Raw genomic sequence first — 15,663 nt, 5'->3', positions numbered from 1 at the left:
TGGTTACATTTGAAATCATGATTATCCGACTTTTTCCCTGTCCTAACACCATTATGTTTTAAATGTGCTCTTATAACTTGATAGTGTTGTGACAGACATTAAAAGAAAAACTAACAGCCACACAATACTCACAAAATGAACCCTTGACAGCACCACCACATAACAAATGTTTGTGGATTATAATGTCAATACAAGACAGGTTACATGAAGCGCCTGGTTAGCCCTCCAACTCCCTACCACATGCCACTTTGTATGCTTCTTAAATGCTTTCTGTATTTACTGCAATGGCACAGGACACTAACTGCACATCCCTAGCTTTCCTGATAGCTATTCTCCCCTAGCCTCAGCTGTACCCTGCCTTGTTTTCCTCCCTTCCTATTGTCATTGCACTTTTTTCTGTTTGGAAACTTGGGAGTATTACCCAGTAGAGGTAATGGCAGTACTGCTGCTGTGAATCGCCCTTGGAAATGATCCATCACAGAAGCCCTTCTCCTCATCTCCAAACCCCATTCTGAAACCAAAACCATCCCCGACTGCAAGGCATGAGCCCTGTCCTGAAATGCAGGGCCAGTGCCGAGGGGTTGCCATAGGTTGGGGCGGCTCTTGTACCGAAGGAAAATCTCGGTGGTGCCCGGAGGGATGCGGCGTTTCGCTGTCCCAGAGGGATCCCGGGTTGGGGCAGCAGGGCCTCGGCACTAAGCTCTTTGCCGTCTGTTTCCCTTTCAGCCCGAGCCGCCCTCGTCCAACAAGTGGCAGCTGGACAAGTGGCTGAACAAAGTTACCCCTCACAAAGCACCCATCCTCACCCACCCCGATGGCCCGGCGCTGGAAGCCCATCCCTACTACGGCCGCGTGAAGGCAGAGCGGCAGGAAGGACAGAAGACCCCGGCTGAGGGCCCGGCCGAGCATCGCAGTGAGGAGAGCCGCGCCGCCGCCGCCGCCGCCGCCGGGGACGGGCCGCGGCCCAGGACCGCCAACAAAGCGCCAGGCAGCAAGGGCAGCCGGCAGAAGTCACCCCTCGCTGCTGACGGCGGGCCGCCGAGGCGGGCAGCAGGGAAGAAGGCACCGCGGCGAGCCGAGAGGAACTCCGCCGGAGACGGCGCCCCCTGCCCCAGCGCAGAGGAGCCCCCTCGGAGCCACGGCTTCCCTGAAGGCGCTGCTGGCGAGGCGCCCAGGGCCCGGCCCGGCGGCGGCGGCTGCAGAGCGGGGCACCGCCGGGAGCCCCGCTCAGCTGCAGCTGGTGAGAAGCGTCGGGCCCGAGGGCCGAGCAAAACGGCGCCCAAATCCAAGGAGTTCATCGAGACCGAGTCTTCGTCCTCATCATCCTCCTCCGACTCAGGCTCTGAGTCGGAGCGGGAGGAGCGCCCGCTGCCCAAGGTGCCAGCGGCAGCCGGGCCTGAGCCGCGGGGTGCCAAAGACGCGGGGAGCGGCACCGCCAGCAAACCCCACGGCGGCTGCAGTGCCTTTGGCTCTATTAATGCCAGGACTAGTAGTGAAATAGCAAAGGAGCTGGAGGAACAGTTTTACACCCTGGTTCCTTTCGGTAGGAATGAGCTCCTGTCTCCTCTGAAAGACAGTGATGAGGTAAAGTCGCTGTGGGTCAACATTGACTTGGCTCTTTTGTCCAGGATTCCAGAGCGTTTGCCCGAAGAACCGCTGGCCATGAGCGCCGGAGCAAACCAGGCGGCCAGCTTCCCGCAGGGTAGTAGTGCTGAACCCCCCGCAGAGAAGGGTTTACCGAAATCTAGAAGGAAACGCAAGGTGAGCTGCTGGGGAACCGATCACAGGGGGTAGGGGAGCCTCCAGCAAGTGGGAGGCTAACACCACTTGCACCCACGTCCAGTGCTCGATGGCAACGTCTTCTCCAGGCTGGCCTTTAAGAGCTGGGATTTGTCCCTGCTTTCCACGTAGGGACTGGCCAGACCCCGGAGGAAATGCCAGCCCTAAGGTGATGAAATTCCTTGCCTCGAGGGATCACAGCTCCTTGGAGACAGCGTTGACTGCTGTGTGTGTGCCTTTGCGTGCCTTAGCGAAGGCACTGCCTTTATAGTAGCATAATTTTCTCTCCTGAGGCCTCTCTCAAAACCTGAGCATTTGGAAATGTTGCTCAGGTCAGCGAAGGGACAACTGTCTGCTGCCTTGTTGTAGTCGACACAGTATCACTGCGTGTATGGTAAAAGAAGAGGCAGCATCTTTTGTCCCTTCTGACTGTCAGCAAGAGGCAAGCCCTTCAGTGGCAGCAGGGATCCCTGGCTTTGCGAGGGATGCATTGGCAGAGACCTGGGACCTGACTGGTTCTGGATCCTGGATCCTGGCTCCCTCACACCCTGGTGGCCCCATTTTCCCTTGGGGCTATGGGTGTAGGAGTAGGACCACAGTCCATTAGCTGCCCCCTCCTCAGCAGCACTGTCACCGTGCTTGGGTGGGCGCAGCCCTCTGCTCACATCCACCCTTCTGCCATGCTTCTCCCACTCACTTTCTGGGGCCAAGGGGAAAGCCCCCTCCTCTCCATGGCCAAAGCTTTCTGGTCTGACCAGGCTTTCTGGCTTGTTTGTCTGACCCCAAAAGTAATTCTGAACTGGAATCACCATCTGCTCAATTTCTGAACAGTTTTGCTGTGCAACCAATCGTCTGTTGCCCTCTGAGCTACTGTATGCGTGAAGATGGATCTGTATATTTTTTTGAGGACCATTTATCTAAACGGTCTTCCCTATTGTTTTATCTTTCTTCATTTTTTTGTCCTTCTTTTATTAGCATCTGAAAGGTGGCAACCCTGGTTCAAGTGGGAAAGTAGTGGAAACCAAGTTTTATATTGTACCCCTTTCTTTACATGCTGCCTCTTAAATTTTGTTTTTTAAGACATGGATCGATCATCTCTGATCCATGTTAGCTGTATACTCAAAGAAAGTATCATCATTTGTAACAAAATGACAGAAAATACCATCCCTGACTTGTTGAAATATTTTTGGATCTGTAGTAAATCCAAACCATAAAAAATTATTACTTTTTTCTTCACTCAGTGTGAGAATGAGGAAGAGTGCAGAGACATCAAGAAGACCCACTTAGAGCGAGAGACTTCTTCACGATTAGCTGCCTCTGCCCAAAGCATCACAACAGCAAATCACTGCAATATGAATGAAAATAGGTAAGATTTTTCCTTCTTAGTTACCACTGAATCATACAACTAGTTGCAGTTTATTGTCAGGTGTTATTTTTTTCCTTTCCTTCCTTTATTTTTTAATTATTGCATTTTATTGTTGAAAAATTAACCACTGCATCTCTGTTCTTCTGGTTTAATGATGAAATTAGTAGCTCCTGACACATTCATGTACTTACATTTTCGTCCTGTTGCACAAAGAAGTTGTGAGCTCAAGTGTGAGGCTCATAGAACAAGTAATTCTAGTTAGAGCAGTGTGATTCTCCAAGACATATTCCCTAACACTGTGCTGTAGGCAGCAATTCACATATTCAACCATCTTATAGCCCTTTCTTAGACTTTCTTTGTTTTCTTTACTTACAAGTTGCAAGCTTTCAGTTTGGCTGTATAAAAAGAATTATGTATCAGCTGTGTGGAAAGATTGAAAAAAATATTCATAACAATGCCTGCAATACTCAGCTCCAGAATATATTTGAGAATCAGTATTTTTGAGATTACAAGCATTCCATTCTGTGTAATTAGTAAGTATTCCAGGACAAGGAATTTAAGACTTTTTAAAAAGTGAGATTTTCAAAGGATATAGGGCATGAAACAAAAAATGAATATTTAGCATTTACCGGCATGGTTTATGAACACAGAGCCCTATCAATGTCAGAGCAATCACACTTGAGTTTCTCTGGGGGCTTCCAGCAGTCAAACTTAGACATGCACAGTTTCAGAGTTCAGCTGCATTCTGCTTGGTACATTCTGGTTATCAGTATTTTTTTATTATTATTATTATTTTTCTGGTAGTATCAGGCTACTTCTTGGGTTGAAACTGCTACAAAATAAGAAAGAAAATATTTGTATTTATTGTCGTAGGCTTTTCTATTGTACACATCTTTGATGAGATTGAGTAATTCTTGTCATTAATACTGGAAAAAATCCCAAAGAAAACTGATATATATAGTGTTTATTCAAAAATATGCATTCAATTTCTTTGTCTTGACATGTCACATACGTTTCATGAAGTGAAAACAATGCCCAGAACAGTTCCTTTCTTGTGGGTGGTTGCATGCAGACATGCTGTTCCTGTTACCCCAGTGTCATATGTTTTATGTTGCATTAATTTTCAGAGACTAGCATGGCTGTCATAGCTTGCTGTGTCACAGGGTTAATTCTGTGCCTCCTGGAAGCAAGACAATAATTTGTGATTTTCTCGACATTATATTTAGTTCTTCCAGTAGCAACTGTGTATTAAGAGGAACAAAGAGCTTCTGAAATGTACAGTTGCCTCCTAGTTCCCACAGTTGCCTCCTGGTTAGCTCTGCTTCCGAGACGTTTCTGTGGTTTTTGCCACAGTGTAGGACATGATTTCAAATGCTGATATTCCACAGCTGAGGAAGGGCTACTGAGGCTGTAACTAAACCAGCAGGGCAGATACCAGGACCTCCTGCTCCTCTTGCAACCAGCATCTGCTCATGCTGGCACATCTCCTCTCCAGTTACACCATGCCTCTGAGGTTCTCCTGTAAATATACTCAAAAAACTTGTTTGAAACCAAAACTCTTTCTTCTTTCCTTTTCCTTTTCCTTTTCCTTTTCCTTTTCCTTTTCCTTTTCCTTTTCCTTTTCCTTTTCCTTTTCCTTTTCCTTTTCCTTTTCTTCTTTTTCTTTTCCTTTCTCTTTTCTTTTCTCTTTTTCTCCTCCTGTCTCTTTTACTTACCCTTTTTCTATTTTATCTTTCTTTTTCTCTGGTGTTTTCCTTCTTTTATTTTGGGTTTTTTTGACAGAGTAGTATTATTCATCTCCCAGTAAAGCCACCCAGACAGTTTTGGCAGCACAGCTGAGGGCTGGTAGCAATGAGAGGAGCAAGACCACCTTCAGCCATAAGCATTTTCTATTGTGGAATTACAGGCTGAGAGTCAGACTAAGTAAGATCCTGTTTGACAAGAAAGGCTGCAGGCTCAGAGATACCCCAAATCTCTTGCACCTATATCAGATCCACAGTCTGCCTATTCCCAGCAGATCACAGCTCTGACAGTCCTCTGCTGCAAGTTGTTCTGCATGGCCTCTCAGTATAAGATTTGCTGCTCACACTAAGTTTAGGTGGGCCCTGCTCAGGCCATTTGTGCAGCACAAGTAGAAATTTCAGCTACTCCTCACAAGTTCAGGGCTGAGCTTTTGAGGGTTGGGTATACTTCCAAAGAGCCATGGCTTGCCTTGGATGCTTTGGCCCACACTTTGACAGCGATGTATAAACATGGGTAGCCAAGGCATGAGTTTATGTTTGAAAAGAGGAAAAGAAATTACAGGATCAGCCTGCACATTCAACATAATGCCAAAGATGTTCTTTTTCTTAGGAGGAGGAGAAGGGCACAGTTGTCTATCTTTCACACTCGGAGTCTTGCTTTCATAAACACCAATTGGTCATTAAAGCAAAACAGTTGACATGGTGTTTTAAAGGTACTATGCCATTTGAAACAGTAAAGGCTCTGAATTACAATTCATGGCTTCTCTTACAGCTACTTTGTAAAGACTTGCCAGATAAATGGACAAATGTATGATAAGAGCACATTTAATTAGCTCTGTTCCCTGAAATTATGTGCAGAAATGAAGTATGGTTTTTACTGTATTCTTTTTTGTGATTCCATTAAGTGTATATTGTCTGATACAGTAACTATAAAGAACTGAGAATTGTCCATAAAAAGTAATAGGCTGAATAAAGGGGAATGTGACAAGGAAAGGTATAGTGTTAAAATTGTCTTCCTGACCTTAATCACAGTTTTAGTCTTAATGCCAACTATCTTCTTAAAATAACTTGCATTTTTTTTGTGTGTTGTTTTAAGATTTTCAGCTAAATATTTTCTTCAAATTAATGCATCTGAAGTTTATTTCTGGGCATATTTATAAGGTTCCTGACTTCCCATCCAAAACTTCTCCCAAATAAATGAAAGCTGAAAATACTGTCTGTTACAGCTTTCTGCTTTAGAAGATAGACCAGCTCCCATTTCTCTGTGTCTACTGTTTGCATATGTTTCCTTTTGTCTGCATTATCAGCCTATTTTATTTTGTCTTCAAAATCTGTATTAAATTAGTATAAACACTGCTACCAAAGGCTAGGCACTGAGCACAAAGACAAGCCAGTCATCTTTAAACACATTTCCTGTTTTAGTTCACATATGGTTTTATTGCCATGGCTTATAAATTGTCACCTGTAATGGTGAAATAGGGCTCCATAACCTGAACTTACACTTCAGAGCCTAATCTTCATCTCCAGCTATCCCTTAAGAAATGGTGAGCAAGTAGCCATTTATCTCTGTATTTTTTTTCAAGTACTCTGATACAGACTTTATATTAACTCCAGAATGACAATTTGCCTTGAAGGGAAAGAGAAGAAACATGATACAAATTTGTAAATGAACTCTTGGTCCCAATACTGTAAGCTCGTTTCCAGATACCAATAGACTTTATCCTACCAGCAGGTTTTAAATTCAAAGTTTTGGTAATATATAAAACATTTACCTTTCTCAAAGCCAGCTTTGTGACACTCCATTACTGTAATTTCCATTTCCAGCTTGGCAATACCAATAAATAAAAATGAGAAAATGCTTCGGTCACCCGTCTCTCCCCTCTCTGATGCATCAAAACACAAATATTCCAACGATGATTTAACTTCCTCCACCAGACCTAATGGCAGCAGTCTATTACCTTCAATCTCCTCCAGCAAAAAACATAAGGGTGAAATCCAGTCACAGCCACATCCTGGGGACTTCAATGTAAGTGTATGCTGTTGTTCACAATATAAAGCTTAGCAGTATATTTTCCACTTTGTATTGCAGTCTGTGATAGTTTTTGCAGAATGTTATGCAAAAAAAAAAAAGAGTTGTAAAAATGAATGTTATTTTCTAAGTTCAGATTTTCTGGTTTGGAGTTTAGCAAGGCATAGAAGAAAGGAAAGAGGGCAGTCTGTAACACAAGCAAATAGCAAAGGCTACATAAGCAGAAGGTGAAATGGCCCAAGATGAATGGCTTTAGGCCTCCAGAGCATTGCTTGGGCATGATGCAAGTCCCCTGCATTCCTGGTGCATAAGGTCCCTACTGTATAAGGGCTCACTCAGCCACTGCCTAACCATGGGAGTGCCTGCAGACAAATTCTTCTGTCTTAGAACAAACTTCTTCAGATTCTGCTTGTACCAGTGACATCTTAGCACCAGCCTCACAGCTCAGTTCCATCAGAGTTGTATTCATATCCTTATCAGAGAGTCTTGCTCACACCAAGTGTGCCCAGAGCACTCTTCCAGATAAGTCTGTACTACAACACTGCATTGTGGCCTCTGCATTCAGAGGACAGAGAGAGAGGAGTAGATGCTTCCTCCATTTCTGCATGAGTTCTGTGATTAGAATGCTGGAGTGAAGAGTCCATTACCTCTTTTAATTGAGGAATTTCCATCTCTCTCTCATCTGATCTTTCAAAATCATACCCTACCCTCCAACCTACAGACACTGAGAGTAGATGATCAAGGGCAGACTACTGTCACCTCCTCCCCATGACACTGTTGTGCTTTGTGTGAAATACCTAGAAGAAGCAATTTGGATGCCATCATCTTGATGCTCACTGTGGTAGCATCTAGAGAAGCTGTGGAGGCACTCTGCTGCCCATGCTCCTCTCCTTGCTACAAAAGCTAATAATGTTTTTTATTCTGTATCTATTTGCTGTGTTTGCTATTTGATGTAAAAGAGGCTTCAAAAGCCTAAGTATTAGTGTCTAAGCAACTAGAAAAACAAGCTACCTGAATTGTAGCAGTGGCCTCTTCCAGCAATTTTTGCTGTGGGGATAAGTGGCCCCCTTGTATCTGCTAAGCATACATGTTTACACTTTGATTTTGTTGGGGTTTTTGGGGGTTTTGTGAGAACAGAGTAGGAAATAGTAAATATAATCTTAATTTTGGACACATTTTCAAAAACAGGTTGCCATAAATTGTGTTTTCCAAGAATATCTCACAGATGTTTTTGGTAAATTGAAAAAGACCAATTACATAAAATATTCCAGTAAAAAGTCCTTTAACATATTATAGTTATTAATTTATTTTTCATTAATTAAATGTAAAGTTTTAAACATTTTAACTTGCAAAACATAAATTTAGAAGTTTATAACCCATTCAGAATTATAATTATGATTCTTCACTGGGTATCTTGAAAATAATTTAAATTCCTTCACAGGCAAATGTGCTGGAAATCAAAAGTAAAAGGTGATTGCTTTATGATCCACACCCTTAGCAAATGCATTTCACTAAGATTTTCTGCATAGCCTAGCAATGCACCATTTGGTCAACACTTAACAACCTTTGCAATAAAATTCGTATGTATCTGGTTATTCATCTGAAAACTTTAGCCTGATGAGCTGATCTGGATGTGCCATATAGAAGATGAGAGCTCATGAACTATAAATGTTAAACTTAGCTTTGTTTTATCCCATCTTCCCATCCTTCATCCAACTGGCAGGCCCAAGTGGTCCTTCAAATATCTGTGAAAAGCTGCAAGCAAAGCTTGCCCACAGTGGGCATTTATCCATTTGAGCTTTTATCCCCATGTCCCTGGTGCCTTTCTGCCTGTCACCTGACATTGGAACAGCATTTTTTGGCAGTGGTTATCAACCTAAAACCACCTGGGGCCCCCTGTTTTGCTCCATACCAGTGCACAGTAGCCCCCACAGCAGGTCACTTGGTGGGATGAAGGTGCTCAGGAGGCCACATGAAGAACAGGGCTGCAGCTGAGGGACTGCATGAGACCCTGCCAAAAGACATGTGCTTCCACTGTAGCACAGAGAAGTGATCTTTCAAGCTGATCAGGGGAGCTCTGGAGCACAAAGAAACCTGGACTACAAATTCATCCAGCACAAGCACATCACCAGTGTAGTGTGAAACAAGTCAAACATGGGCTGTGCTCTCCTAAGCAAGGTACAATGCTTGGTTGGAAGCTGAAGGCCAGAGGTATAACTTAATCTTCTAAATGACAACAGATCTATTCTTTAATAATTTCACTTGCTGTGTTTCAGAGTATTTTGATAGTTACTATTAAAAATTTTACTCAGTTTCTGCTGTATATCATATTGAAACTCAAACCCTTTACAAAGTGCTCTGAGCAATATCTGTGAATTTGTGGTCATCAATGTCAGGACACTTATACATACTCCTGCTGAAATAGCAGGAAAATTAATTTCCTATTTACAACAGAAAGCAAAGACTCTCTGGTTTGTGTTACTTGGGTTTTTTTAAGTTATTAGCCAATTCCTAAATATCTTATCTACTGTTTGTTGTCTAGAAAGCAATTCACATCAATTCAGAAAATGTTCTCTGCAATAAGCCACAGTTCCAAACAGAGCCTTGGTCACCTCTGTCCACCACACCCAGGGACTGCAGAAGAACAAAGCTTATCTTTGATGATATGTGAGTATATATGACTTTAAAATAAAGAAAACAATGGCATTTAAAGAGAGAAAAATACAATTTGTCTAACAGGAAGTGAGACATTGCCTGCAGTATTACAGTAATACTTACTCTACATTGAGAAATTAATGAGAAATACTATATAAAACCTTAATTTTTTCATCATAAATTAAGTTTCTAACCACAGAATAGTAGAATGCATAGAATCACGGAGTCATAGAATGGTTTGAGTTTAAAGGTATCCCTGAGTGCAATTTCCACTCTGTGGGAAGGGCTGCCACCCACTAATCCAGGTTGCTCAAAGCCTCACTCAACCTGTCCTGGAACACTTAGAGGTGTGGGTAACTCCACAACTTCTCTGGGCAATCTGTTCCCATGCTTCACCTCACAGTAAAAAATTTCTTCCTAGCAGCTAATCTAAACCTACCATCTTTCAGTTTTGAGTCACCTCCACTTGTCCTGTCAAAAGCCCTTGTCAAAAGTCCCTGAGCATCAGGGAGCAGTGAGGAGTGTCTGTTCCCTAAAGGACAGGGAGCCAAGAGCCAGGATGCAGAATGCAGCTGGCAGGGGTCCAATCCCACAACACCAAAGCCAGTGAGCAGGGCAAGCCTGAGGCTGGAGTCATCCCTGCCTCCCTGAGCCTTGGCAGCTGCTGCTGTCGTGGCTACTTCTGCTCAGCTAAAGGTATCACAAAAGCAGGGGGAACAGGAAGCAGCAATGGTTAGCATGAATCTCTGTAGGGATATCTGGCCCTCCCCACTTCCACTTCATTCTTCACATATCCCTTGCTCTCCTCCTCTTAAAATAATCTAAGCTTCTAACTGTCTTTATTTTTGGTAAATTAAAAAACTGGTTTGTCCCCAAGGTCATTTAGGACATAGTATTATTTAGTGAATATAATGGTGAAACTGAAGGTTGAAATCCTAGTATCTAGAAAACCCAGATTATTTTTGACTGCAAATACTGATACTTGGTTTTGGGTAGTGTAGAAGAGGTTCTGTTCAAGGTATGCCTCAAACTGCCTGAAGCTCTGAGCTGTGTGACCTTGACATATTTTTCATACATCCAGACTTTCACTCATGACATCTCAAACTCCTTTATACCAAAGGAAACCCTGGGATAACAAACAACCTGGTTTCCTTAGGAACTGCTTTCTACCAAAATTGTGATTTTTAATTTATTATTATTATTATTATTATTATTATTATTATTATTATTATTATTATTATTATTATTACTACTGTTGTTGTTATGCTTGTTCACACTATATGGTCTCAATGTTAACTAGAGAAACAGCAGCCTCTCATAAAATGAAACCATATTTCCTACTATAAGGTATAAATAATTCCTGTGGACTTCAAAAGGATGTAACTGGTTTGTATGTCAAGAAAAGAGGGCTGGTGAGATTAATTTTTGTGTATATTCACGGCAGTCATAAGCAGATGTGAGCTGAATAAATGTAATCAGTTTTTCTGCCTCTTTTGGAGAAAACTCTCCTGTGTATACATCCTTATTCACCTCTTTCTCCACCTCCTGCCATGTTTTTAACTCTCTTGGTACACTTACTCAACAATCTCTGTTGAGGAAACATGAAGCTGTTTATAAGTACTACCTAACTCTTCGTATCTCTTAAAATACTCTGTCATCTATAATTTACTTGCAGCTGCTCAATTTTTTTCTGCAGTTTAAACATGTACATACAAGGCAGAAAGGTGTCAGAGTGTCTGATAAAAGTCAAAATTGTAGGATGTGCTCATCTCTGGATTAGAAAAGAGCATAGAAACAGTTACAACAAAACTATTGTGTCTTCATCTGATTTTCCCTCAAGCTGCCAACAAAAAAAAAAAAAAAAAAAAGGAGGGGGGGACTAGTTTGTTGGTTTGTTTTGTTTTTCCCCTAGGATATAGTCGTAGGAGATCTGCTTTGGTCACCATCTCTATCATCTGAGGCTTTTATCACCAGCTTTCTCCATTAGTGTTACAAGTGATTCCTCTGGCAAGCATCTCCAATAAAACTGCTTCATCTTTTCAGAGAGAGATACAATTAAACTGTTCATGTGTAGTGCCTTCCATGTAGAATATCCCCAAGCAACTTGTACACCACTAAAACAAAGTCTAAAAAGGCAAAAAAGATAAAACACAGAAGCAAATATGTCCTAATTTGGCCTTAAAAGCCAGAAACAGTTAAATGCCAGTTGGGCTAGCTAGAGGAAGGAGCTTGTCAAGTACTACAGCTGTCATCCGGGATACACCACCAGAATACCAGCTACACTGGATCTTCATTCTGAAATTCCTGTGCAGAGAAGTCACTGAAATGTAGCAGATTAGACTGGCTGCAAATGTTAAATGTCAACAAATTTGACTCACATGTTAGAAGGATCAAATTAAATATGGCAGCCAGTGCCTTTCAAATTTGTATAGCACCACAGCAGAGGATTTGAAGGAATGCAATACAGTAGGTCTAAATTATGTAGTAATCCTAATGGCAGCATTTGTCCTAAATGATGCCTATGAAGTATTTCATCTCATAATCCATGAATTCTGAATTACTGTAATCCAGCCATGGCTTTAAAGTCTTAATTTTAATCAGACTCTAAAGTTTTAAAGAGACTAAATCCCTTATATTTGATTTAAAATAACAACTAATTTTTTTGACCAGTCAGTGTCTCTTTACTGTATTCTCAATTTATTTTCTCCAGATCATTGACAACAGCTGTCACTAGCAATAAATTGGAACACAAGTAGGTCAGTAAAAAGTATATCTTGCTTGGCAGAGTGCTGTATACACATACACTGCAGTATAACAGTAAATATAGCTAACAGTCTTCAAAAGACAGGCAAAAGTCTCCTTCCTCTGGTTTGCCATTGTTTGCTGGTGAATCTGAATATACTTAGAGGTACCCAGCATGTCACATGCTTCAATGACATCAATGCTGCATCCAGTAGTAATTTCTAGTAAGATTTCCTGGATTTTTGGTGACTTCTGACTCCATGAAGAGAACATTTTCAAGGCTACATAATAATGCTTTGAGCCATATTGAGTCCTATAATTTCACTGAATAACAGAATTCCCAATGACTGCATTTAGGAACAAAGTCTGTTGTCCTTTAAGTGCTAGGCATAGACATCCTGTGGGTGCCCAAGGGCACCCTCAAAATACTGCTTGTGTGGTATAAAAAAGTAGCAGAGTGTACCCAGCTTCCCTTCTTTCCTTATAACTAAATCAGAACATGCTCCTTGGGATTATTTTTTTACCTGAATTTTGAGTTATAATTTCAAACTTGGGGTGTGCTTTTTCTTCACTTACATTTATTTCTCTTTTTTTCTTGCATTATAGGAACAAGATAATACATTTTCTACAGCATTTTTCTATAAGTTCATATTTTCTTGAATGCCTCTTCCACCTTTATGGGTTTAGGTGCTACAGACACCCATCATTGTCCAAGGGACATATTCTGCAGTGGGATAGAATTCCCGTGTTTGTTTGCCAAACAGTAAACCATATACCCAGAAAATATTCACCTGTAAAGGTGTTACCTATAGAGCTTATGAAAATAACTTCCTGGCACATCTCTTTGTTTTGACTTGAACTCCAAATGTCTCATTTTCAGTCTTCTGTTCCTTGTTATTCCTCCTTAAAGTGGAAAGGAAAAAGTGCTCTTAGGTTGTGACTCATACATCTGGAAGTGATCTTACTTGAATTGTTCAAAATGCCTTAAGGATTCCTGAAGTATTTAGAGGTACTTTTGTAGTGCTGAACACATCCTGAGGAGCACAGTTCAGGAATAGGGAGTGGCTCCTCTTTCTTCTCATCAGCAATCTAGAAAATAACTAGTCAGACCAACCCCTATGACACTATGTTCTTCACAAATTCATATGCCTGCTGTGGACTGCTCTAAGTTTCTTGGCTTTAGGGGATTTCAAGACTTGGTCTGACCCTCCCAGTCTTCCTCTTCTTCCCTTCTTACTTATGGCACTGAATTTCTCACATGTATGCTGACCATGAGAAAATAACATTAGACATGCCAGACACTGCCTCCCATGATTAGATAATTTAGCTGCCTGCTCTCTGCAAGACCACGGGTCACCTTTAAAGGGACATTTATGAGGGCTTGTTTTGGTGGGAAACTGATGCTTCATCAGCTCTAGCAGGAGATTTTCAGAGTATAGGATTTTTAGCCACTAGTCCCTGTTGCCAAAGCCAGAGCTGTGGACCTCTTTTGAACTTAGCTACATACATGTCCCTCCTCTGCTCCTGTAAGCAAGTGGTTCAGCAGGCTTATGTTTATATGATTAAACTGTCTTCACTCCCCAAAACAAAACACATTCACTGTCACCTCACAACAGTCCCTAGCCTGTGCTGTCACCAAGCTGTGCCCAGGCATTGTCTGAGCTCAAAACTATGCCAGGGAGAACATTAGCAATTACACTGCATGGATGATTAAATGATAAAGCTGGTATCCTTGCCCTCCTTATTTCACTTGCACAGGCACAGCCAAGGAATGAATGCTTCTATTGACAGACTAAGGTCTGAAATAGTCTCTGAATATTTTGCTACTCATGAGAGAGAATCTGTTTGTATCAATTAATGTAGCTTTTTCTTACTCTACAGATTGACTAGAAAATATTTTCAATCCACTGTAAATCATAACAGTAAGCAAGACAAGGGTCTTCTAATCAGGTTCAGCAAACACTCCTCCAAGTTCCAGAAGCAGAACTGAGTTTCACAGATGGGAGAGAACAATCTCTTCCAGCAGTGTCTCCCAGTCTTTCTTCACCTCTGCATGGTGAGCCATGAGCAGATGTCTGCAGTGCATAACGAAGACAGTCCAAACCCTGCAGCTCTTGGAGTAGTCAAACTCTCACACTGAATATGAGGAAGACTCATCTAATTTCCCATTGATTTTGTTGTTCTACCACATCTCAAGTTCTTGTCAGAGCTTGTTTTCCTTAGGTTTTGTTTCTCTACTAATATCTACAAGTCCATTGCAGTGTAGCTGGGGGTTTGTCTGCTTGTGCTGGATCACAGAATGGTGTTGGTTTTCATCACACTCAATGCCAGGATTCATGGATGGGATGTGGAAAAGATAATCTAATGCCTCTATCTGAGGTTTAATTCCCAAGACAGCTTTGCTGTCCTTGTGGCAGTGGAAAATAACTTTACATACATTTGAAGAATGTGCTTCAAGTCCATTTTTAACAATATAGTTACCCAGAAGTTTCCCTTTTAGACTGAAATTGCCCTAGGGTGCAAAGGCTGATTCCTCAAGGATGCATTAGAGCATTCCTGATCATTCCTTCAACATATAAAGGAATTTTCATCTTTCAGTGATGACAAACCACACTGGCAATAGTCACAATCTCTTTAGAGAATCACAGGTAGACCATTCACACTGATTTTTACCCTGTGAATACCCTGTTCATTTTGAGAACCAGCAACAAGTCATGGAGCTTCAGAGGGGCTGCGATAACACACATGAGGAACATCAATTCCCAAAATCCTTATCAGATGTCTTCCTGGTCTTTAGTGCCTGGTTCTGATTTCTTTCAAATCCTGTGATTACTGAAGTGTCTTAGACAGGCTCCACAGGACAGGATCCCTGGATAGGGTCTTTGTTTCAGGATCACCTGCTTCTTTCAGTGTAGACACCCCATTCACTGACTCAGGCTTCACATACACACACCTTGTCTTCTCCCTCATCAGAGCTGGAAACATCAGGTGGACCCTCTCCCAGAAACGTCTTTCGGCGTTTGCTTTACAGATGCTTCTTGAGAATTCAAGGTGTCATTCTGTGGCATTTTAAAACAAAATAGATCTGGACTGCTGTGGTACTTCCCTGTCTCTGTAGGACTGATTATAAAGGCTAACTGTAACTAGCTTCATTCAGAACATCTATTTAACATCAAAAGAGACAAAATTGTAGTTTATCTGCAAGCACACAGTGTTTTCTACCTCTACTTTTAAAACAGGAAAGTTTATTCAAGTCCCTGTTATGAATACCTGTTTCATGCCTCTCTGTTCACTTGTACACTTTGCCCTTATGTGTTTCAGTCTAGATATTGATTTCACATGGAAATCTT

General features: G+C 41.9%; 1 protein-coding gene across 1 annotated transcript in view; it reads left to right on the top strand.

The window, feature by feature from the left end:
* The window catches only part of AFF3 (ALF transcription elongation factor 3), a 318,235-nt gene that overhangs the window by 282,548 nt on the left and 20,024 nt on the right, over positions 1 to 15,663 (top strand). The window contains exons 12-15 of the mRNA XM_066571787.1: positions 727 to 1,761; positions 3,021 to 3,145; positions 6,712 to 6,913; positions 9,459 to 9,583. Of these exons, the coding sequence (XP_066427884.1) occupies positions 727 to 1,761; positions 3,021 to 3,145; positions 6,712 to 6,913; positions 9,459 to 9,583 (1,487 nt within the window). The remainder of the gene's footprint in view (positions 1 to 726; positions 1,762 to 3,020; positions 3,146 to 6,711; positions 6,914 to 9,458; positions 9,584 to 15,663) is intronic.

Source organism: Molothrus aeneus, chromosome 2 (assembly GCF_037042795.1).
Source record: "Molothrus aeneus isolate 106 chromosome 2, BPBGC_Maene_1.0, whole genome shotgun sequence".
NCBI classification, from domain to species: Eukaryota; Metazoa; Chordata; class Aves; order Passeriformes; family Icteridae; genus Molothrus; species Molothrus aeneus.
The sequence above is the reverse complement of the archived record's forward strand: the minus strand, read 5'-3'. Positions and strand labels throughout refer to the sequence as shown.